The sequence below is a fragment of the Echiichthys vipera genome (assembly GCF_963691815.1).
Source record: "Echiichthys vipera genome assembly, chromosome: 7".
Classification (NCBI taxonomy): Eukaryota; Metazoa; Chordata; class Actinopteri; order Perciformes; family Trachinidae; genus Echiichthys; species Echiichthys vipera.
Genome location: NC_139832.1, coordinates 20,441,302 through 20,465,858, shown reverse-complemented (window position 1 = coordinate 20,465,858; position 24,557 = coordinate 20,441,302). Strand labels below are relative to the sequence as shown.

General features: G+C 40.5%; 1 protein-coding gene across 1 annotated transcript in view; it reads left to right on the top strand.

The window, feature by feature from the left end:
* Positions 1 to 20,841: 20,841 nt before the first annotated feature.
* tmtc2b (transmembrane O-mannosyltransferase targeting cadherins 2b) overlaps positions 20,842 to 24,557 on the top strand; it is a 92,091-nt gene continuing 88,375 nt past the window's right edge. Inside the window, exon 1 of the mRNA XM_083915960.1 lies at positions 20,842 to 21,070. Within this exon, the coding sequence (XP_083772086.1) occupies positions 20,988 to 21,070 (83 nt within the window). The 5' untranslated portion in view covers positions 20,842 to 20,987. The remainder of the gene's footprint in view (positions 21,071 to 24,557) is intronic.

Here is a 24,557-nt window from a genome sequence, read left to right as displayed (position 1 = left end):
TGGATAACAGCACTTAAAACATGTGGTTCACCCCCAAAAAATGTCACTGTCAAGTTAAGGCTCCTCAAAACAATTGCTCCTGATTTGGAAAGCAGCTCTGCTCGTACAGCTCACTGATGCACACTGTCGTATAGTAAGTTGAAACTGCTGGCAGCAGTTTCTATTATTTTGCGCTATGCATCATTCTCTTAGAATGCTTTTTCAGTGTATTAAAGGAGTGCAGTGTTTATGACAGCAAATATCTGGCTTTAAAGCAGACACCTATCCATCAAAGAAATGCTTGGATTGTCATTGGCCCCGATCTCAGTCCTTTGGATCAGTCTTAGGGCAACCTCACTTTTATTTTAATTTCAGCAGGTCGATTGTTTTATTATTTCTTTTCATTTCATTCATTATCATTTGTTAAGCACTACATGACATACACACATTAGGTCGGCTATGTAGTTTTGAGAATATTGTAGCTCTAAGACAAAACTGGCAAAAGGGCAGGACTCCAAAAAAAGATGCAATTGCAAATCTTTCTGATACTTCAGTAGTTTATCAATACACAGTTGTGGAAAACCAAATGGTGTGGTCCCTCACATCAGCTCAGTGAATTTCACGTCTTTATCCAGATACTATATCATTGCCGCCAGGCATTCTCTCAGCTTCTACTGAGGCAGTTTCACAATCAGTGTGTCAAAAAAAAAAAATCACTCACACGTCAGCTAAAGTAATCTAGTTTACTACAGCAGTATGAACCCAATATAAACAGATTTTGATGTGTTTAACTGCAATAAACAGATCAAAAGGATGCAGAAAATTACTACATCACAATGCCGAAAAGTCTGTATTCATGCTTTGTCAGGTCTGTCCGGAAGACGACAAGCAATCAACTCTTAGAATACTGTTCTCTGAATAGAGTTCGATCCTGCTATGCAGGATAATTTCAATACTGAAAGGCTTTCGCTACACAGTGTCACACGAATTTCACATATTTGCATCATCCAGCGTGAATTTGGGTCTATTCATGTCTTTACATTCATGTGAAAACTTTGCCTCATGTTTAAATATACACTATTAGGCCACTGACATTTCAAAGCCATGGTCGGGGCCTTAGATTCTAACTTGCGCCACTTCCAGACTAACTCACATTTGCAATTTGGTCTAGCGATGTCAGACCTCGCAGTTACAGGTGGAAATTACAAATCACTTTGCTGACTCAAAGTCACTATGGCCTCCGGTCGTTCAGGTAAGCCCACGCCAATGTATTCCGGTTAATGTGGGAAGCTGTGGGAGAGGGATGTGGAAGCACATTATAATCCACTTGTCAAATGAGTGAGGGAAGAAAACAGGTCCTCAACTCCTGAGGACTTAAGCTGTTGTGTATGGGGAAAATCTGGTGCAAATAGTATTGAGACAGTATTTGTGGGAGGTTATTACACTGCCGATCATTAATTAAACTGATATACTGGCCTTTTGCATGGCATAAACAGACGTAATGACAAAAGTAGCAGTCTTTTTCAATCTGGAAGATAAATTCTAATTAGAGAGCACGAGACAACTTGTCTGTGCATCCAAGCAAATCAAATCAGAAACACATGAGCTACATACTGTAGATGATTTTGTCTAATTCAGCTTGTTTAGCAGAGGATGGTGTAGGGCTCCGGCAGTACTCTACCAGATGTTTTTCTCTGATTCACAGAGTGATTATTAAAACATACTTTTCCAGCAGGGTTTGGTGGCTGTTGTCAAAAATGTGTCTAATGAAACTGGGGATCTGGGTTGTGTTATTATTATTTATGTCATGAGGTTTATGTTTCCCACAGAGGATACATGATTATCTGCATCAGTGGTTCTGAGATATTGTATTCCCAGGGAAAGGAACAGCTATTTTTTCTTTTATATCTTAGAGTTATTTAATGTACCCTATTAACATCAGCGTGTTATTGTCCAATAAATTTCAGTTCAGCGGATGGGACGGATTGATCTCTGGAATTCATTCTTTATCATTGCGTGTGTGCATTCAAGTCTTTATTCCTCTAGTCACCTATAAACTTTGTTGCAGGTGAACGAAATCTGCAAGTAGCTGTTGCAATTTTAAACTTGTTTCTCTATTCCATGATCATTGGTTTTTACCTTTCCTGTGAAATATCTCAACATTTACTTGATAGATTGGCCCTAAATTAGGTTCCGGCATTAATGGGTCCCCAAAGAATAAATCTTGATGACTTTAGTGATCCCCTGACTTTACCTCTACTGCCACCATTAGGCTCACTTTTGAGGTTTTGAGTGAAATAGCTTGGCACCTATTAGATGGACTGTAACGAAATTTGCGTAAGGCATTCATGCCGGGTCAAAATTGTAATTTCGTCCAAACAAAAGAATTGTATATATCTGCTAAAATAGAGACTTTCGCATTTGCCTCAACTGTACTTTATTTTTAATGCTAATTAGCAAATGTGAGCTTATGGTAAACAATACACCTGCTAAAGATCAGCATGTTAGCAAAGACATGTGCGTGTGTTAACATGCTGACAGCTCAAAGGACTCACAAAGCTAGCGTAGCTGTGGACGCTTACAGGGAATGGATATTAAAACCGCTGTGAGTGGCGGGTAAACGTTGAAGTGTTTCAGTCGCTCAATCTACTTCTACGAACTGTCTGTGTGTCAACAATTGCTCCAGACAAAGCTAAACTATTTTCATCAGAATGACTTGTATTAAAAATGTACTGGACAAAACTAATTTTCAAGTAGGCTGAATGAGGATTTTAAAGGGAGAAAACAGCATTGTTTATTTTTTCTCCTATGATTCATTGATTTTATTTCTGTCTACAGTTAAACATAGCCATACTGGGAGCCTTGATCACAGATACAGATATGTCCTACTGTACACTAATGACCTCATAATAAATGCTGCCAACATTTTACATTATAACAGACAGCAACCTTGAACACCAACATGCTGTTGAACAAGCCAAAGCAACAGCACGGTCATTGACACAGAACCAATGCATGAAAACTGTAAGGAGAGGAAGAGGTAGTGAGGCAGTGTGTGGATCCAGACCCGAGATGTGACCTATAACCAGGTTATTATTATAATTCAGGACACTGAGGATACATGAAAAGATTTCCAGGATGTTATTGAGGCCTGATATGACTGAACATTTTTTCATGCAATGTTGCTGTAATGTGTGTTAATAGAGCTAGAATGTTTCACCCTAGAATGCTATCTTTAAGAAGAACATCCTGGGAACCCACCAAAAAACTTCCAGCTGTAAACCTTACTAAAACATTTCATGTTATATTCCCATATGTCGCTCACAGTGATCAGTCTTTAAACCCGCTTTCATGTGGATCAACATAACCATCATGGCCTTTATTGTTTCTTATCTAGGTACAGGTACATTTGGACCAGACTGTATTTCTGCAGGCTAGGTCAGATATTACTCAATATGTATATATCCTTCATTTGGATGGCTGATGGTCTCGAAGAATTTTACTGTGGAATTTCCTGTAATGCAGTAAAGATGGCTAAGCTGCAACAAATCAACCCTTCTTTAATACGTTTTTTTTTCATCTTATAAGTGATATTTAGGTACACGATTCATCAATCGTTGTTTCAACCCTTTATAATCCAATAAGGTTAAATATTCATATTGACAAGTTATATTTATGGTTCATGGTTGTGACAAGTCAAAACAGCCACCTGCCAGTTTTCTGCATATGTGATACAATATAGTACACTTTTCTTGACTACATCCAAAATCATAGGGGAAGAGAAGACATCACACGCAACTCTGCTCTGGTGGGCACGAGTTGACAGTGCCTCTGACACAAAGGGAATTTACTTTGCCACATAATTGCTCCATAAACAGTCACAACTGGGGCCTTGAGGTTTCCAAACCTGCTGGGAGAAAATCTAAGCCTCCTCTTGGATATTCAAGTTCATAAATTATCTTATGTTCTCCTATAGAAAGACAGTATATTGCTGTGTGGGAGTATGAGTGGTGAGTTATTGACATGATGCAATGCCAGGGAGAGGTGATGGCTCCCACATGGCCTCTGATTTAAAGTCCCTCCTTAGTCTGCAGCATTGTTTGCATGTCAAATGATCCTCTTCTTCAAGACTGGGGCCTTGAACAGTAGGTTGTCTGTATGTTGTATGTATGTTGACTTCATCCCTTTAAGGCTTGAATATTATGTGACAGTACTACTACTAGATCTCCCTGTTGCAGCAATAAAGCCTGACAGAAAGGGATTTCTTTGTACAGTGCAGAAAATTTTTCAAACACAGTTACAGATGTGTTTTGATTTTAGCTGTTTTTCCACATATCTCTGTAGTATCTCTTTCCACATGTCCAGCCTCCAGCAGCCGAGTCTAGTTTCAGCAGTAACTGTCTCCATGACAATAGATATAGTAGTCTCAGATGCAATTAACCACAGATATCCATATCCATGAATTGTACTGATGAGATACAACTAGAGGAATTACACTGTATACTTAAATGAGTATCTGTCCAATAATTCAATGCCTGAAGAGGTAAAATATATATTGTTTCCTAAAATAAGGCAGAAATGTTGTCCAAGTTAAAGCTAGATTGTAGAAAACTTGATGTAGAATGGATCAGAACGAAACTTGACATAGTCGAACCTATTTTTAAACTGGCTCAGAGGTGTATAAAAGAAGAGTTGGGTAGCCAAGCTTTTTCCAGAATTGCTTGGTGCCATTTGATATGTCAACACTCCCAAACACTCACATACAAACACAGACATAATGGCTAGGTAAATGCATCAGTCAGTATAACATTTACATTAAGTACAGAACCCATTGTAAAGGCTTAATTACTGCAGAGAACACATTCATCTTTGCATGTCCTTTAAATGTCACAGTGTCTGTTCTGTCTGTGAGATACAACCCTGTACCTGAAGTTCTGAATCCTGATGGTTTTGTTCCAAATGCAGATGAGACCACAGCTCACTTCAGGAGTCAAGCATTAGCATATCATTTACATTAATTTACATCAGTGTTTAGTCATTATCAACTGGGTCTCATTGATCAATAGCTCTCTAATGATTATAACACTGTACACATAAAGGAGAAAATGTGCACTTTTATATCAAATGTGTCACATGAGCTATTGCTTGCTTTTAATAAACAACATTAACATGCTGTCATTGTCACTTTGTCCGTGTGTGTGTCTTTCTTTTTTGTCTTTTAAAAGCGTCAATTCATCCATCATTACAAATAGGACTTCCTGTTATCCACCATCCTTGCTGTTCAATCAGGAGACACTTTATTAAGAGGGAACAAATACATTTAATACATGATGCACTATAGAGTTAGAAATTTGAAGAGTCATTGTTGGGTCTAGAGACACTGGTGTTGAGGGTGGTGGTGAAGAGATTCGACTGAAGATCTGGATGATGGTATGTGAAGCAGGACTTCTAATGAGGAAGAAGGGAGAAGGAACCTTTGACACTGAAGTAATGAGAACTGAGAGAGCTGAATGGGGTGGATGAGGGTCATATTGGTTTGTATGCAAAGCAGACAGAGGAAAACATACTTTTTAAAGTTTGAGAAGAAAGACATGATTGCCTAGGGAGGCTGTGTAAAAATCTGGTTGGTTTAACTTAAAGTGAATGCTCATCAGCTGATAGAATAGAAGCCAGAAAGCAAAAGACAGAGCGGAAGAGAGAGCTGTGAATCAATCAGAGGGTAAAGTTAATCTACCTGAAGTTTGATTCATTACAATGAAAACTGTTGAGAATTATTTTTTATTTTTTTAATTAGAGTTAACTTCCCCTTAGAAATGTAGGTTACCATTCATTAAACTACTCAAAATTGGCTATATGCCATGACTAAATTCTGTATAACAAAGTTTCATATTAAGAACATTGCTGTGTTTGTGATTCCTATGATTCCTATTTTTCACTGTAATTATTTAATTGTACATTTAAACCCTAAGTGTGTTAATTTTTACAATTTCGTAGAAAAGCTACACAGTTTCTCCATTTGCTCAGTTGGTGACTTTTAATGTTTACTTGTATTTCAAATACCTAAGACTGAAGAGGCCAAATGAAAGTGCACATGGAATCTTTTGTCCATCCCTAAGCACAGCAAAAAACACCATGAACCACCTTTCTGATGCCAGCTCCAGCATCCCCAAATCCATTTGTTACCCTGTGGGCACCTTGTGATGTTAACAGAGGTCTGCTTTCACAAGAGCTCCCACCTTAGATAGTTGTGTTATTTATATGACTGCTCAGAGGCTTTTATTTTGAGCAACAGTCTAACATTTCGACATGTGTTCTGCGTTGGTGCCCTGCCAGGAGCAGCACCTGTTTGCTGTTCTTGAAAATATGAAACATTGAACTGTGAACCTTTAAAATGAATTGTAGCTCTCTAGAAGGAGACTTTGAAAAGGAGGTAAACGAATACCTGCCTGACGCACTCCAAGCTGGGAGTAACTCCAACACAACAGCCAGAGTCGAACTGGAGTCAACCTCTTCTTTGAAGCGTAGAAATGTGATGCTTGGCATTGCAGAACTTTCCTCTCACCATCTACTGCGTGACCCCGCCCCTCTGGTTCAATGTCTGTAGTGCTTTTGCATGCATGTACAGTACGAATTGTACTACTATACTACTATAATATCCAAAGTCAAGGTGTGCACAGATCAGCCTATGTTTGTACAATGAGATAATCCACAGTGATATCATGCTTGGGCTCTTATGAGTGAGGTCAATGCCTGTGAGAGGGGTATATGTGTCAGAGTGTGAAGATGGGCTCCAGATGGCTGGATGTTGGAGATTTATGGATGAACAGTGGCTTTGTAATGCGAGTGTGTGGGATGGGAGAGAGATCTGTGACCTCAGTGCTGCTGCTGCTGCTGCTGCTGCTGCTGCTGCTGTCTCCAGTTTTGCTTCATGGCCTGGGACTCCTCTTGATTGCCTGTCCCTAAGCTCTTCTCTGGGACACTGGGAGGTAGAGAAACACTTCTGGCAGTGATTATGAATCCAGAGAGAAATAAATCATCCCTATTCCACAGCCTCACTTCAGTTTTTTGGTGTGAATTTTACTGTGTCACTGTGGAGTACTTCTTCCCTGCAGTCCTAATTAATCTGAACTAAATAATACTGTACACCTGCATTCAGTCTGTTTTTCCTCTCTCAGTCTCTCCTACTGGAGGTGCTGTTTTTCTTGATTCAAGAAAATCTTATATGCGCTGTTCCTATACCGTGTGGACAAGGCCCTGGTCCCTATCATCAAAAGGATTTAGCCAGAGGCTAATTGGTTTCTCGCAAACCTCGGTCCACACTTTTTCGGATGCCACATATGGGTGGAGTGTGTTCAGTCCAGCCAGCCCACCACTTCTAAAGAAGAGCGGCTGCATGAAGAGAATAAAAAAGAAGCCTTGATGAGATTAAGCGTTTCAAGATGTTCACATGTTGGTTTAAAGCCGAGAAAGAGAGAGAGAAAGAGGGCCATTTGGGGCATTGCATTGTCACATCCTGTTGATTGCAATGGTGTGTGCTCTCCCACTTTCGGATACTCACGCAAAGCATGCACATATACAATGGCAACACTGTCCTTGTGCGTCTGGCAGTAAAAAAACAAACTCCATTACTGCCTCAAGATACAGCAACAAAGGAAAAGTTCTTAATATTGGAAGAAATGCACTTGACAATTTTTGCTGATACCAAAAAAGGAGTCTTTATGGAAAAAGAGGAGAACTTGTTGCACAAAGAGAGTGGAAAATCAGTCCTACTGAAGAAGAAATGCACTTGACAAACTGGCTGCTACAGGTCTTCTTCAACATCTTTAACACATTAGTTACCTGCTCCAAAAGCATAAAAAGTTTCTGTGTCATATTATTACATGGCAAGACAATCACATTCATTCATGGTTTCAAAGCAACTAGTCATAGTCCAAAACAAATGCGTTTGAGTTGGTTAATTTTAGGCAAGCAAAGCAGCATACTGCACACATATTGACATAGCCTAAGGCAAGGTCTACTGTCCTGATTTCTGAGCTGCCAAATATTTCTAAAATAGCATGTGTTTCGTTTCACTGTAGAAAATTTCATTCTCGCTCTTCTTTCCAGTAAAAAAGGGAACCCAGCTGGAATGACTTCTTTCAGCTTGGCTCTTGTGGCTTTATTGCATGCTGAGAGTGAAAATGACCAGAGTTTAGAGCATGAGGCTCAGACACACACACACTTACAGAACGAGTGGCAAGCCCAGGACAACAATCACTGCTAACCAAGAGCTGGAAGAAGCAGTGATGAGATGACTGTCCAGGAAAGTAAAAGCCAGCAAGAATCCATAGAATGTAAAAGACGGGGGCATAGCCACCGTGACATTACCCACTGGTTTGAAACCTTGAGATGACATTTTGGCCATCGCCATCTTGTTTTTTTGTTTTTTTGTGGGGGGGGGGGGGGGGGGGGGAGGGGTGGGTAGCCAAACTTTCCCATATTTGGACGAGAAGGTGGAGCTAAGTTATCAACTAACGCTAATGCTAGCTGTCAAGCTTGGTTAGCAAGGTGCATCCATAATTCTTGGCAACGGTGATATTAATTGGGATGCTAATTTTGTCTTGTGAATAATAGATCAAACAAATGTACTTACCACAAAAAATAAATAGTTACTTCCTGAATGTCTTTTAGTACAACTGAATGCTAAACAACACATTTTTAGGCAAACAAAATTTTCAAAAACCTTTCATGTAATGGGTTAAAGTTTTAAGACAACACAAACAACACCCAAAAACAACTTTGTGGCTATTTTCATGTACACAGTGCCATAGATATGCAATGCTAAGCTTCTATCCTGTCACCTTTTTCTAAATCATCATCAGAGTTCACTTTTAACACACAATATCTAAGGATGGATGTGTTGGAAATTATGCAGTCCAACTCAATCAGTTTCCTCTATGAAACATGGTCAGTAAGGTCAGTTTGCATGGCTTCCAGTTAAGGAGAAATGTGGGAAATATATATATATATATAGTCATAAAAGCTGTCCTTCTGCATTCTTAAGTGAATGTGTTGAGGGGCAGGTGCATTGCTACAGAAGTGAATGATAATACAGAAAGGGTGCTGCAAACTCAAATAACTGCGACTCCCATTGATCAACAGATACAGTTTTGACCTGATAAGGATCTGTTAAAAAATGTTAGAGACAGTGTCCCATCTGTGCCTTTATGTCTATAAGATGCTGAATGTAAGGTCAGAATCTTCTGAGGGGTTTATAAAAAAGTATAATCCACAGGACAGTTGAAGAGGGAAGGTTGGGTCCTTCTGAGTGGCAGGGAAATTCCCTGTGGGAAATTCCCCCAATGTAACCTCAGAGAGCAATTCACTTAGGCAAGTCAAAATGTCAAGTTATTTGCATTCAGGCTGCATTTTAATATTGTTTGCATGGCGTGTAACCTCTAAAAGAGAGGTTTAGGGTGAGGTTTATGTGTGTAGAAATTTCACACTTTATTGTATGCATTAAAACTTCATATTGAATTAAACAAAGTGAAAAAAGATGCTCAGTACATAAAGAAGTTAAAATTCTTCCTTGAATCACTTCCAGATGTCCAGGACAAAAACAAACTCAAACAAACACGTAGACCTTCACAACACAACCTCCTTCAAAATTGAAATGTTGCAGAAAAATGTTCAAACATTATCAAGCCACTGTTTATCACCAGTCAAAATATTTTCCTCAACATCCTCCACATCTGTCCCCACCCATGTCTGCTGCGCCTGGCTGCCCTGTTGAAAGGATGTGCAGATTAAAGGGCCCATTAGAGCCTCGGTGACACTGTATCCCATATCACAGGGGAGTGTGGTGGAATTGCAAGGCAAAGAGTCTGTGTAATCCTAGTTGACGATATAAACAGTTTGAAAATATCATGGCGCCCGAAGCGCAACGAGGACAAAAGACATCATTATGCGTGTGGAGGAATTTCACTCATGGTCGTTATTTGTGATATGAGGCTGCAGAGCTGCAGTATCAGAGCCCTCTCTGTAATTTCATATGGGAGTTGGAACAATTTTTCTCTGCCTATTATCTCTCAGGCTTTGGCGATGATGGAGTCTGTATATGGACTGTGCACTTTTAAATGCTCTCTCGTTTACAATGGTACTGCATGTCGCTGATACAGTCCTGATTAACAATAATGGACTACTGCACTTATCACATCAGTATGCTGGAAGCACACCACAGTACGATCTAATATCTGCAACAGAAATACACATAAAGCTGATTTTAAGTTTTAAACATTAGGCTAGAGATGGACTGCTTGCCAGCTTTGGGCAGTGGGAATAATGGCAATCAGTGGCAAACAACATCCGCTGCACCCCATTCTTTTCACTGAAAACCTGAAATTATAATGGTGGAAAATAGCCTGCTGTAACATTCAGTTAGAGCTCTGTGATGAGCCAAAATAGCAACAGACTGAGTTGAAAAACACATTCTCAGTTTTTTAGGGGAAAAAAAACATTCTTTTTTTTTTAGCTTGCCAATCACATGAAATGGTCTCACTGTCTGCATGCACGGTACGCTGGGCCTGGCAGACATTCTTATATACTGTATAGGCAACATATAAATCCAATTTCATCACATTTGACGGAAAATATGTTGATGCTGCTTTTGGTATTGTGGTATTCTAAAAAGCTCAGCCTTTGTTTGGTATCTGTCATCTCTTCGCCTCACATTGCATGAGCCAGCAAACATGACTGCGCTGAGAGCCCGATGTGCTGTTGTCTTCAGCTTGTTTTACAAAATGCACCGTGAACTTGTCAGATAAGATTTGGTCATTTCACGCTGAAGACAGGCTTCATTTTCCATCTCTCAAGTTGCAGAGGTTACATTTTCTTCATTCGGCTGTTATGTAAGCCTGTAAATGTTCTGAATTGTCCAGGTCATCGTTTCACCTCTCATCCAAGAGGCTTCATCACTTTTCTTATGTTTGTACGATGCAGAGAAGCAGCCCAGCACAACGCCACTGTGACTGAGATATGTACTTATCGTTCACTAAGTTCTAGTGGAATGAGCTGTCATATGTCACTTCCATTAGGTTGATTTTGGCCCCACTGTTTCCTTTGATCTTGAACAAATTGAAATGGTCTTATAGTGTGCAATGTTTGAGTGAATGGGTGTGAATGGGTATTATAATGTACATTCATGCCAACAAGGAAATGACAAAATCATTGCAGTATGTCACTAAATCCCAGAAATAAAGCCATGACACACGAAACTTATTAAGCCTTTAGAAGGAAAACAGCTGACGTTTGGAACATGTTCTGCTTGATGTGCTCTAACCCACTTGTCTCTGATGAAACTCATCTCTGTTCTTTTATACATGTAATGACATTATTACCAGTGTAAAAGATGTTGGTTTCCTCTGATGTATAATAACACACAATCCCTTAGACCACATTATGGACAAATTGCAGCCCAAGTGCAGTTCTGTTAACCCCAAACTTTACTGAGTTTACTGTGTGTCTCCTCCCTATCAAACTAGTCTGAACTCCTGGCGTGTGGCTCCACTTCAACATTGTGGCACCATGTGAATATCTGGCTCTGAACGCTACTGGAGCTGAGGAGGAAAGAAAGCAGAGGGAGAACAAAGGAAAACGTTGGAGCCACTTGCTTTTCCTTAGTTGCATGTTGTCTTCACCACTGAAACTATTCCACTGTAGAAAGCACAAGAGCGGCCCAACAACAATTTGTCAACTGCATGTTGTCTCCCAAGAGAGAGGAGGAAAGTTAGTCAGAGCGACAGCAAGAGCAGGAGAGCAGGCACTAAAGAGAAAAAAAAGGAGACGAGAATGAGAAATAGTGCGAGGAAGTGTGTTGGCAGAGGCGAGAGGGGGGTACACATTTGTATGCAAGGTTTAACTTTGGCACATTAGCATTCAGTGACCAGTCACTCGCCACTATGTGCTCACCCCACTATAAATCAAACAGCATGTTTACAGCATGGGAGTGCACCCACGACAGAGGAGTTATTGCTGAGTTAGTGATGCAAGGCACACCACTCTGAGACCACTCGGAGCACTTCAGATTTGATTTGGATTCCATGTGTGAAGCCTGCAGTCCAGGCTGGTTTTCTATGCTAATGACATTCAGGAGAACATCTTAATAAAAAAAAATAAATAAATAAAAACTTGATTTGACTGTAACCTCTTTTACCGGGATTGTCCTACAGTAATTCATACAATTCAATCAGCCATCTAAGAGCTCCCTCTGATAGCATCTATGGACGCTCTTAACGCAAATCATTCACAAATTTAACAGGATCTCACTGTTCGTCACGCAAAGATTAGGGAAGGCTCCTTATCGCACCGTTCATTCAACTGAATTGATTCTGACAAATCATTGGAGTTATGTTCATACTGTAGCTGGATTTATAAAGTAAAATTAACTTGCCTGAGGCTATTGAAGAAGGACATATATTTTATAAATCCCAGAGGGAAAAGTTATTTTACACAGGCCTGAAGTATACACACACACACACGCACGCACACGCACACGCACACACACACAGAGACGCACAAGCACATGCACACGCACACGCGCACGCACACAAGCTGTAATCAGTATCACAACACTAATATATCGATTGAGGAAACCTCTCCAAACTTTAGCAACTTGAGCATTTATTTGGAGTTGTGTTTCTGCCCTTATATTCATTCTTATGTTAGATCTGTTTTTGGTCGCTACCTACTTCTAAAGGAAGTATCTGGCTTTTTAGCTACTGAATATCGTCAGCAGCTAGCCTGTATGTTGCTTGGTTCTGAGCTTGGTTTTTTATTGAAAACATCTGCCAGTTGCGGTTAAAATGACACTGTGAGAGCAGAGAGAGTGAACCAAAACAATGAAGTTGAGGGCCATTAAATCAAAAGACGCTATAGACTTTGACTGACCAACCTGAGCTCTGACCAGCCAAAGTCATTATAAAACACCTGTGTGCGTAACATGTGCAGGAGCTTAAATAAGATTTTATTTTTTTAAATCAAAGGTTTTTCTCAGGGAAGACATTTTGAGTTGTGTCAGTAGGAAAAAGCACAGGTGTAGGTGATACTTGAGACCATCTTGTGATGGGATCGCACCAGCTATGATGCCAAATCGTCCCAGACAATGGCCCCTTCCCTACTTCCTACCCCCCTTATTCCAGCATCCTTGCTTGAACCACACCCATCTTCAAACTTGACCTACATTTTGATTGCAACATCACACCTGTGATGTTTGGTGACGGTATCTTGCACAGTTGTGATACTGACAAATCTGTCCACAGATATAAACACCTGGAAAAGTACTCAAAATCACCTCTGTGGTAGTTTCTGTTGCAACAGGTGTCTCAAGGACCACATTTTATCATGATAACACACACACTGACTCAAAAGTTGAAAACGATATGACTGAATTCCATTAAGTTTAGTGTGCTGGCATTGTAAATGCTGGCTCATTCTCAATATCATGGCTTGTTGGGACAGACATCATACATTTTATTAGTAATACCTTTGTTTTTCATGCTCTGACAAGTCTAAATGTCTGCTGTAGAAAAGGTCTGTTGTAAAAATTAAAAAGCTGAATGTTTTTTTTTCTGGTAATTTTAATAACCGGTCATTCATGAACATGTTCTGTCAGTTCCTTCTTCTGCAGAAAATCCTTCAATCATCTGCCAAATTGCAGCCCAGCCAAGAGACTCATAACCGGCGACCATGTAATTCTGTCTCAAGACATGACATCAAAAAATATACAATTCCTTATCATCAACAAGACCTTTATTTTTATTTAGCCCTTCTCTGGTGCACTCAGGAGTGGAGGCCAAGGGCAGGTGGAGCAGACAGAGGAGACCTGAGCTGACGTTTAAAGGCTCTCATCTCCAATCCACTGCAGAGCACATTAACCCAGATCAGCTGCGGTTCTCATCAGACGCGGGCGACCAAATGTTACACATCAATAACGACTGGAATGGATGCATAAACACTCACTCTTATAAACAGATACACTGGTTTATGTGTGTGTGCAAAACATCCACACAAACAACCTGCCGTTCTGGTCCGGGACACATCATGCTGTACTGTAACTCACACACACACACACACACACACACACACACACACACACACACACACACACACACACACACACACACACACACACACACACACACACACACACACACACACACACACACACACACACACACACACACACACACACACACACACACACACACACACACACAGCTCTGGGAATCACAGCCTGCTTTGATGTGCCTGTTAAAATGGCTGTAAACATCCTCTCATTGAACATATTTATGGGATTTAGGGGAGAGATGGGCTAGCTAAGCTCAAGCAGTCTAATGGGTCTTGATAAAATGATCACTTATACGGCAGGTTGTTGCTACAGATGCTACAGTTTTACAGATAATCATCATTCAAGATGGCGCCGCTCTGGTGGCAGCTTGTTACCGCGGCTCCCGCTCACAGTTGAGCTCTTTCCTTTCTATTTTTGTCATTTTTCCATGGTGTAAAAATGTAAAAAATATTGTTTACATTATCCTATTATTCTTATATTTTCATTCATGTTTTTCTATATTTCCTTGTTTATAATGCTTGTCATAATTTATTGTTTCTTATTGGTGTTTCTTCTATGTTTGTGATCCACTTTGCTGCTCCCCTTTGTGGGACTAGTAAAGGAATATCTTATCTTAACTACTTGCAATTTGAGTAAAAAAGCGGGGGGTGGAGGAGGGGGTCATGTTCAAAGAAAGACGGCAAAAGAATGCTCTTGCTGTGGTAGATAAACATTAGATTGCCCTTCCAGTGGAGAAACCGTGATGATGTGCCATGTAACCAGCCACATGTTACATGCTAGAAAACTTTCCACGCGCTGCTGCCCAACCGCATGCAGCTGAAGCCCATTTTGTGACCCCCCTCCCAGTCCCTCAGACGGCCTGAGTCCTGTCTTTATTACTTATTTTCTAACAATAACCGTGTTTTATTTCACTGATTCATAGACCAACGCACAGTTTCATAGATTCTTTGTTGAGGGATAAGAGTGGGAAGTCTACTTCCAAGAAAATCATCATATCTGGCTACATTCAATATCTGCAGGATATTCTGAAGCAAAAACAAATCTGACTGCAGAAGAGGGTTATTTTTCTCTAAGGGAAAAGCAGCCAGATAAATGTCCTTTGTACAAACAGTGTCCTTTGTGTTCTTTTTAGAGGTTACAGAAGGATCCAGTATGAATCCACACAGCTCTAATGTGCAGTAAAGCTTGGAACCTGCCAGTTTCGAGCTGTGGGTTATCGAGGCAGAGGTTAGGAATAGAGGTTTCAGTGATTGTCTCTGGAGAGGAGACGTTGATTCATCCATGGAAAGACCTTGCTCCGGGTAATTTCATTGTGCAGATGAGCATGAGTGCTCCAGTGTTTGTGACCGTGCTGGAAAGGACACAGGCTGCGTGCGAAAGGCTGGACTGCATGGGATGGCAGAGTTATCCATACACTTGTGGGAAGCATGCCACGTCCACCTTCACCTCCACCACCATAGAGATCTCCTGATCAGATGCAGTTATCCCCTTTCCTTGAGTTAACAGAAAAATGGCATTCTGAAAAAAAAGCCACAACATTCCTCCGACAATGCCTATGTCTATATAGCATAAACAGATGGGATTTCTTGGCTATGCTGAGCAACGGCTTAACTTTACTTCGGGATCTATTGTTTTATTTATAGCAGCCTGCTGCTGTGTTGGCATTTTCATCCTGAGGAGAATTTGGTGCTTAATGAAAAAAAGAACTTGAAGTTACTGAACCCTCTATTGCTAATGATAACAAAAATTAAAGCGGACATTTAATATAACGGGTTTCATACAACGTGTTGAAATGCACCATGGAAACTGTTCATTTTGTGGATGATTTGTCGGTTTTCTGTTTTTGCAGGCAGTTTTTATTGTTCTCCTTCCTTTTTGTCTCTGGGCCATAAATACTCACCCTCCTCCCTCTTGCTATTAAAACTGAACCATTTGGGCTGCTGTGATATGTACGCACTGATCATACTGAGCTCCATGTTGCATGTGAACGGTTAACAGTGCAAATATATGCTGAACTCTCTCCTACTTATCAGATAAGGTGGCGGGTGATGTGTGGGTAAAGGAAGGTAAAAATCAAAATAATTCATCCATGGCTTACCCACTCCAGCTTGCTTTAATCTGGCCAAATAACAAGAATCCACCTCAGGACTTATGACATAAAAGGAAAAAAAGACTTGGTTCCCTTCCTCACCAAAGATCAAGACTTTCCCTCTCTGCTTAAACTTGTGAGAGAAACAGCAGCGTGGTCGCCCCTACAGGGGGTAAAGGGGTTCAAAGCAAGACGCAGACTGTGCCAATGGACTCCTAAGATGGTGGGGGTTACTTGAGAAGAAAAAAAAGGTAGTTAAGCCAAAGAACCTTGGGTTATGTACCACTGACTTAGGCAAGTTCAACCTGGAGAGAATAACAGGCTGCAGTTGGATGCTTTGATAATACAGTTGATTCTGTGCTCAGAATTTAATTGCTTTTTAGATTGGAAATGTTGTTCTCTACGCACCATTTCACACTGAACTGTGATGGAGGGAAGATGTATGTGTGTGTGTGTGTGTGTGTGTGTGTGTGTGTGTGTGTGTGTGTGTGTGTGTGTGTGTGTGTGTGTGTGTGTGTGTGCGCGCAAGCAGTTATCTATCTCCATGTATATTTAGAAGGATTAGATTCAATGTAATCTTCCTAATGTCACACAACAGGCAATTTGAATCTCAAAAGACCTTTCTCTCAACAGCAGAATGTCGATCAAACTTCATTCTCCTTCAGCCCTGTCACAGTTAATGGACCTGCCACATGGATAGACTAGCTACTCCCTAATGAAAAAGAGACAAATTATATTAATAGAAATGCCACTGCATTCTGTTAGACGGACATATGCTTCTTCCACCTCCACTCGATCTGTCCGTCAGCATTATGTTCTCTCCGATGCCCCATCAACCCTGAAATGAAAAGTAATTCATGATGATAGTTTTCTGCCGATTAAGCTGTGTCTATATTCGGAGCCTCAAACTAATGATCTCATGTTTATCCTGATCAGTCTCGTTTGGAGTACAGGTTGAAAAGCCGAGGTGTGAGGGGACCCAGATCACACATCACATCTTGCTTGATATTCTGCTGAATTTCAGTTGAAAAACACCCACAAAGTGCATTAAACTTTTTGGCTTTGTGTGAAGCCATACTTAAGAGAGCCTGCGTTAAGCATCACTTTCTGTTTTACCACAGTTGCGTTTTCTTCTTCTTTTTTTCCATGCAGAAGTGATTTGGCCCTCAGACGTGGGTCTGAACCTGTAATTATCTAACAGCCAGAGCTGTGTCCCTGTAATTCTTTCAAACCGTCCAGGATCGAGAGACATTCAGGGAGGTCTTCCTCTTTCACACACATCAGGCAAAAGCCCCCCAGCACGCCCTCTTTTCTCTCTTTCACACTCACACTAACACACACACACACACACACACACACACACACACACACACACACACACACACACACACACACACACACACACACACACACACACACACACACACACACACACACACATGTTTTCACTTTGGTGGTTACTTTACATGTGTGAAGCTGAGAACTTATCTATATGTACAGTAACCATGATTCTCTCACATAGAATGACCAGAATTCTTTGAACCTATTATATTTTAACCTAAAAAATATTTTTTCATAAATATTCAGTTCACACAAAGATCCAGTAGTGGTCAGTGGTGTAAGAAATATTATTATTATACTCTATTATAGTATTAACAGCAAAATGTAAAGATGTAAAGTAAGCAGCAGAAAGACCCCTGTAAGTGATGTGTGTGTATATGTACACACACACACACATACACACACACACACACACACACATATATTTATATACATAAATATATATATATACCATGGTGATTATTATTGCAAATGCATTAACATGTACGTAGCACTTTAACTTTATCATATTCTATACTTTTAGAACATTGATCTAATAATACAAACAACATACTTTTACTGTAATGTTTTCAATGTAGGTGTTTGTTTTTACTGAAGTACAGATTCTGAATATTTTGTCCACCTATGATATTTTATAAACTCTCCATGTTTTGCAGAATGTCTTAATTTTTAGAGTATAGGGCCGGAACTTATTATTTTCATTATTATACTGATCATTGTTTGTTGTACATGTTTGAAAATGTATAAAACCCCTGTTTACTGTCACGTGACGAAGAAAAGCCCATTCTTACAAATGATAAGCTGGGACAAGAGAATGTTTGGCATTTCCAATTGAAAAATCCTGTGATGAATTGTTTATCAAAAACTATTGCAAGTGGCGCCAGTAGCACACCTGGTTCAGCGCCCCATGTACTAACGCTAAGTCCTCACCGCAGCAGCCAAGATTTGATTAATTGTTCAATTTTAAAAAGTTTCAGCTCTAGTGAAATAATTAACTGGCAAATGAATGTGGTGGAGCACAACATTTTCCTCTGAAAGTATAAAGTGGAATTAAATGAAAACGCTCAAGTAAAGCGTAAGGTAAGTAAAGTACCTCAGAATTGTACTAAAGTGCAGTACTGGAGTAGATTATTTGCCACTTCTGCCAATGGTGGATAATAAAACATATAGTTAAACTATGCCTTTGCTGCGTAAAACAGTGAGACATTGAGACATGTTTTGATGAGAACACAGGGTTGGATGATTCATATCTAGATATTTAATCAGTCCTCCATGAATTGTAGACCAGAAGCAAAAACCTTGTGCCCATTGCTCTGATCAGTCTAATTAATTCCTGAACTGTGTTACATCGCAGTGTCCTGCTGCCGTTTCATGAAAGGCTACATTGAAGTCTACTCCGACAGATGGGGTCTGTCTATTGAAACAACCCTGAATCAATATGCAGTGGGCCAGGCTACTTTCTTTGTCTGTGGAACACTTCTACAATTATTATTTTTTTCTCCTTTTTTGCTGCTGGTCTCTTACTTCTTTATATTGTGCAACATCCTCTATGAAAGTGAGTCCAAGAACATTTTAACAGTCATGGCCAGTGGAAGACTTTCATATGCTGTGTATTGTTTTTGGAAATTGAAACATGTTTTTCATTCCAAAATTGATGATACAAGATCAATCTTGAAAAGCATAATAACAATAACCAGACATTGATGTTACTTATCATTTTATTATTTACTGATAGTCATTATGGGATATTGAGATAATAATTGGATGATAAATGAAACCATTTTATTAAGGACAATCCATTTAGTTGGACAACAGAGACTGACATAACTATGTGAGATTCCGCCCACAGCCATCATGCCTTGTGAGCCCTCTACTGGTCACTGCGGGGCCAGCTACAATCATTTTTTTAAAGCCTGGTCAAAACTAAAGCAATAAAAATAATTTACAGCAATGACACTGACGAGGCTTTTATTAGCCAGTGTGAGGAATATGTTACATATACTTCACATCAATTAAAGGAAATGTTTTTTTTCCCCTTTTCCTGCAAGTGGACTGACAGATATCAAATCACAAAACTATGATTTATTCTAAAAGAAGACCAATAAAAAAATAGATAAACAACTACCCTTTTGTGTAGACCTATTTCTATTGAACATAAGTCAAAGCACAGACACACAATGTTCTTTTTACAGCCTATAATGAACTGGTAGATGAAGAGAGTGGTAGCCCCTAGAGAATTAAATTACATTGATAATATGCGTCATTGCACCAACCTGAATAAGTCCTAGATGTCCCTGAACGTCACTCTGAGGACCACCTCCATATTATGGACTACTGTTAGTGGTAGTAAATGACCCTTACCAACGGGTCTCAGCATCATGTAGTGTGATTTATCCCCATCTCCGGAGGAGGGGCAGTGCGCATGCGCGTGATGTATCCTATCCACATGCGTTTGGATCACGAATGCGTCAAACTCCTAGAGACAAAAAGAGAAGGAGCGGAAGTGGAGCAGATTTGTTTCAATGTTAAAGCACAAGCTCGGTTATGACTTTAACGTCCAGTAGGCCTACTAATTAGGCTATAGAAGCTGCAATATTACCTAGGTAAAGGCATATGTCTACTGTATGTACCTTTACTACCTGCTGTTTTAGGTGAGAAAAACCCACAGCATGTAAAATATCAAAGATTTGATAATGTAGAAATGCATGTTAGGCTGTTTTAAATCGGCAGCAACATGCTTTATTTAGATAGAAATGGCAGAATTATGATCAGTCGTGAATGGCTGATATGTGTAATGTATGCAGTCATTGCATATGATACAATGTGGGCTTCAGGGGCTTCTAACTCATTGTTATAATTATAACGCCTATTATTATTTTGTCCTAAAAAGGTTGCTGGGTATTTTTCTTCTACAATTAGAAGAAAATGTCCTTATATCGTAACTTATCATGGTCACGTTGACACTAATATTGCTCCTAAAATGTAACTTTTAGCCGCGTCTTTTATTTTGAAAGTTTAACCGGAACTAAAAGATGCCACTGCTGCTGACTTGAGCGCGGTTCTTATCCGGCAGCGGCCGCTGAGCATCAGAGCGCTGGTCCTCCTCCGTGACGGGAAGGCGTGTGGTCCGCTGTCACAGATTCGCTGAAACGCTGCTCGTGTTTTATTTTCTGTCTAAACTCCCAGCTGGTTCAAAAAGCCCTCCAGCTCAGAACCCAACATGGGTTAGAAAGAAAGCGACCTCTATGGATTATCCACTTTGTGCACTTCACCGAGGATGATGGGGTGGGGGGGAGCGGACTTGTTTTCGCAGAGACATCCTGACAAAGACGGGGACTGAGAGGGAATAGAGATCTGGATTCGCGGCTTCTCTCTGTCTCGCTTTGCATCTTTGTATTTTTTTTTCTTAAATCAACTTTCCAGTTTTTCTTTTTTTCTTTTATCATTTCCCCCGCGTGTGTGCGAGACAGAGAAATGTTTGCAGAATTGCTGTGCGGCGCCGTGGCTCTGGTCCTGTATGTCAACACTCTGGGCGCCGATTTCTGCTACGATGACAGGTACTTGGGTGAATGAATGACATCCTGCCCCGTGTTACTATAACGCCACTGTCTCCAAATGTGTCCTCACCTGTACCTTAACAGCGCTGCACAACAGCAAAGAAATAATGCTGCGCTCCATTCATTTTGTTGCCATAACTCAGCATTCACTGCAACAGTCAGTTAACTCATGGGATCTTTTTATTAACACAAGCGGGCTACCTGAAGGAAAGTGCCAGTTTATCAATAGAGTGTCAATGGTGCTCTGAAGAACTGTATAGTGAAAATGTTTCTCCTCACCTATCTGTAGAAGCAACAGTGTGTCAGTAACTTGAAAATCACTGTTACATTCCTATGCTTGAGTGTTTTTAGTGAGTTTAAGGGGATCATACAGTATGTTCACACTTCCCATAGCATCCCTGTCATATTTGTGCAGCATTCTTCCAGTAATATCTTTCTAGCATATATCTTTCCAATAGGCTGGACAGTAACACCATCAGTAAAAAGGCAGAGTGCTTGGGTGACTCTGTTTCAAAAGTGTTGCAGTCTCCAGAGTCTGGAGTTGCTCTTGGTCTTGAGATGTGCTGAGGAAATAATTGATTCTCTGGAGGAGAAATTTGTCTCTCCTCTCCTCACAGCACCACACAGAAGTCCCAGTGCTGAAAAGTTGAAACACTGAAACTTTTGGCAAAGTATTTTATTCTTAATTTACTTCAAAATAGGTTCCACTTTAAAAGCGAGGAGGCGAGCGCGGTGCATGAGTTCAGCCGCTGCTGTAATGCGGGCTATTGCATTACTCACAGTTGGCCATTTGATATTTTATGGCTGGATGGTTGTCAGTGCCATCCGTGACTTGATGTAGGTCAGAGGCATCATCATTTTCCTGCCATTGCTATGTTGCATCTTACTGTCATTTTATAGCTTATAGAGGTTCAGCTCATATTTCTAGATATTAGGAGTAAATTCACGTGTTTAACAGAATATAGTGCAGTTTGTGATCTTCAAAATGTGCTTTGTCCCAGCTGTTTGTGTTTATAAGCTGCAACTTTTAAAACACACCCAGAGGATACAGCTTAGTGAAACACTACATTAACACCCTCCGCATCAACTGGTGGTGTATTTCCTTTACAGCTTCACTCTGTACATAGAACACTTCCTGCTTAACACACCCCCAAAGGCCCTTTTTGCTGAAAGTCTGATACTTTTCTTATGGTAGAGTCGCTGTGTCTTTGCACTTTGTGTTATGGTCAGGTAATTCAGGCAACTCTTGTGCAAGAAAGATGGTGTTCTGCGTCCATAAACCTGTCAGGGAGTGGCAGTGCTGTGCAGAGGTGAGAGGCTACCGCTGCTGCTGATGACTGCTGCTGCAGAGTCAGCTGCTGTGTGGCTGCTGGAGAGCCTCAGGCCTCCAATTTTTAATGGAAGACAGAAAGCCCAAACCCTGATTATTATGTGTAGAGATTTTTAACATAATGTTATTTGTTATCATTTGAGTTTTTTGGTAGTATCTTGTATCCTGAAGGCTTCTTATAACATGACAGAGTTCTCCAAACCAGGCTGGGGATTTAAAAAGAAAAAAAAGATTTTCTGACGTTTTGTGTCTCTGACATGTTTTCATTGCAGGCTATCTGTCATCCAGTGTTATCTGTTTTTAACACCATGTGTTTTGTGCAGGCTTGCAATTAGCAGCCGTCTCCTGTCCCCTCGGGCTCCACTGTTGCAGAGAGGGAGATAGAGGAAGGGAGGGTGCAACAGCACATATATATATATATATATATATATATATATATAATCTTTCCTCAGGAAAAACACTCCTGGACACACAGACCGATCTAACTTGCTAATGCTGTGCTCGTTTAGTAAAAAAAAGCTAATGTGACTTGGCGATGGTAAAGACGCTGTCATCATGGGAAATACTGAATGTGTGAATGACGATAAATCAAACTGCGACACCCAACACCCTGCAGCTCGTAGGCAAGATTTATTTTAAATGTGAGTCGGACAGTAATTTATGGATCACTCAGATAATGGTTTTTAAAAACCCAAAGGACAGCAGTATTACAGAATGCCTCCTGCTCGAAAATATAGATCTGTTGTTGATGTTTTATTTCGTTTGCATTTGAAAATAGAAAGGAAGCTCTGTGGCTTCCATTGAACGTTAAATAGTCGCTGAAGCGTAAATATGGTTATTTTTTCAAACATTGGTTACTCTCCGTCAAAAGATGGATTGTGCTACTCTTTTGCTCCTGGCTGTGAAACCAATGCATTGACTAAACTCAGCAAGTGATTAAAAGTTAGGATCCAAAACTGTGGTGTGTGTGTGTGGGTGTGTGTACGTCTAGGAGCTACAGAGCTGGCATAAAAGACACCTGAGGATTTGCAATTGATTGGTTGAAAGTCTCGAATGGCAGCGGAATACATAATGAGGTGTTGCTTTCTCTATGTATTATTGTCATGGTGAAGTATTGAGCCAAACCAAACTCTCTAGGGAGGGCACTGTTTGTTCTCAGTCACATACTTCTTATCACCGACTTCACTGGTTACATATTAATTTGAGCAAACTTAGGCATTTCATACATAGTAACCAAGGCCATCGGGAGGTCACAATTCAAGGGAAAAAACTGCTTTCATGTTTTACAAGAATACTCCAGGCTGAAAAAAAACATCCCATGTAGGGTAGTATTTTTTTTTATCTTGCAGTCAGTCACGGCCCCTCCCTCGATAAAAACGAAACAAAGTGGCCTGCTGCACGATGCCAAAGCACCCCAGGGAGCTTTTCCTCCCCCCTCCCCTGGACACACTCATCATTAACACATACACAGTTTTGACACTTGCACTGGAAAATGGGAATCATACGTTATGTACCTCGTGTATCTGCTGCTGTAATCTAAAGTTAGGACTGAGTGAAAGAACGGGAGAGCCCAGATAAATGTCAGAGGAGAAATACTGGTGCAATATTGTGTTACTTTCTGTGTAAGGCTGCACACTGGACACTTGCAGTAACAACAAAGCCTGGCATTACTGCATTATAAGCATGATTGCAGGTGGCAAAATTGATGTCACTGTCCTTTTTAAAGCTTCTGAATGAAAAAAATCTTCTGTGCCACAGGTTAACCATGGTGAACATACAAGTAGTGAAGATAAAAAAGGCCGCCACTTTCTCCATTTAACAGCTGAAAACATTGAGCTGTTTTCAAGGTATATTTGAGCCTACGCACACACGCTGGCTTTATGGATTATCGTTCCCTGTCAGGAGCTTGACGGATGTGATGAACTGCACCCACTTCATTTTTCTGCTCTGGTGTGATATTGTAAGGTGGGACTGTATGAGGATGTGTGAAGGTTGTGGTCCTGTGTGAAGGACGCAGCCTCCCTGGGCATGGGCGATGATTTATAACGCTCAGACAGTTGGTAAAGGCGAGCTGCCTCTCTGCTCCATGCCCCGAAAGCTCTATTACAGAAGTCGGGATTGGGGGCAGAACCGAACGCTTCATGCTGATGCGGTTTG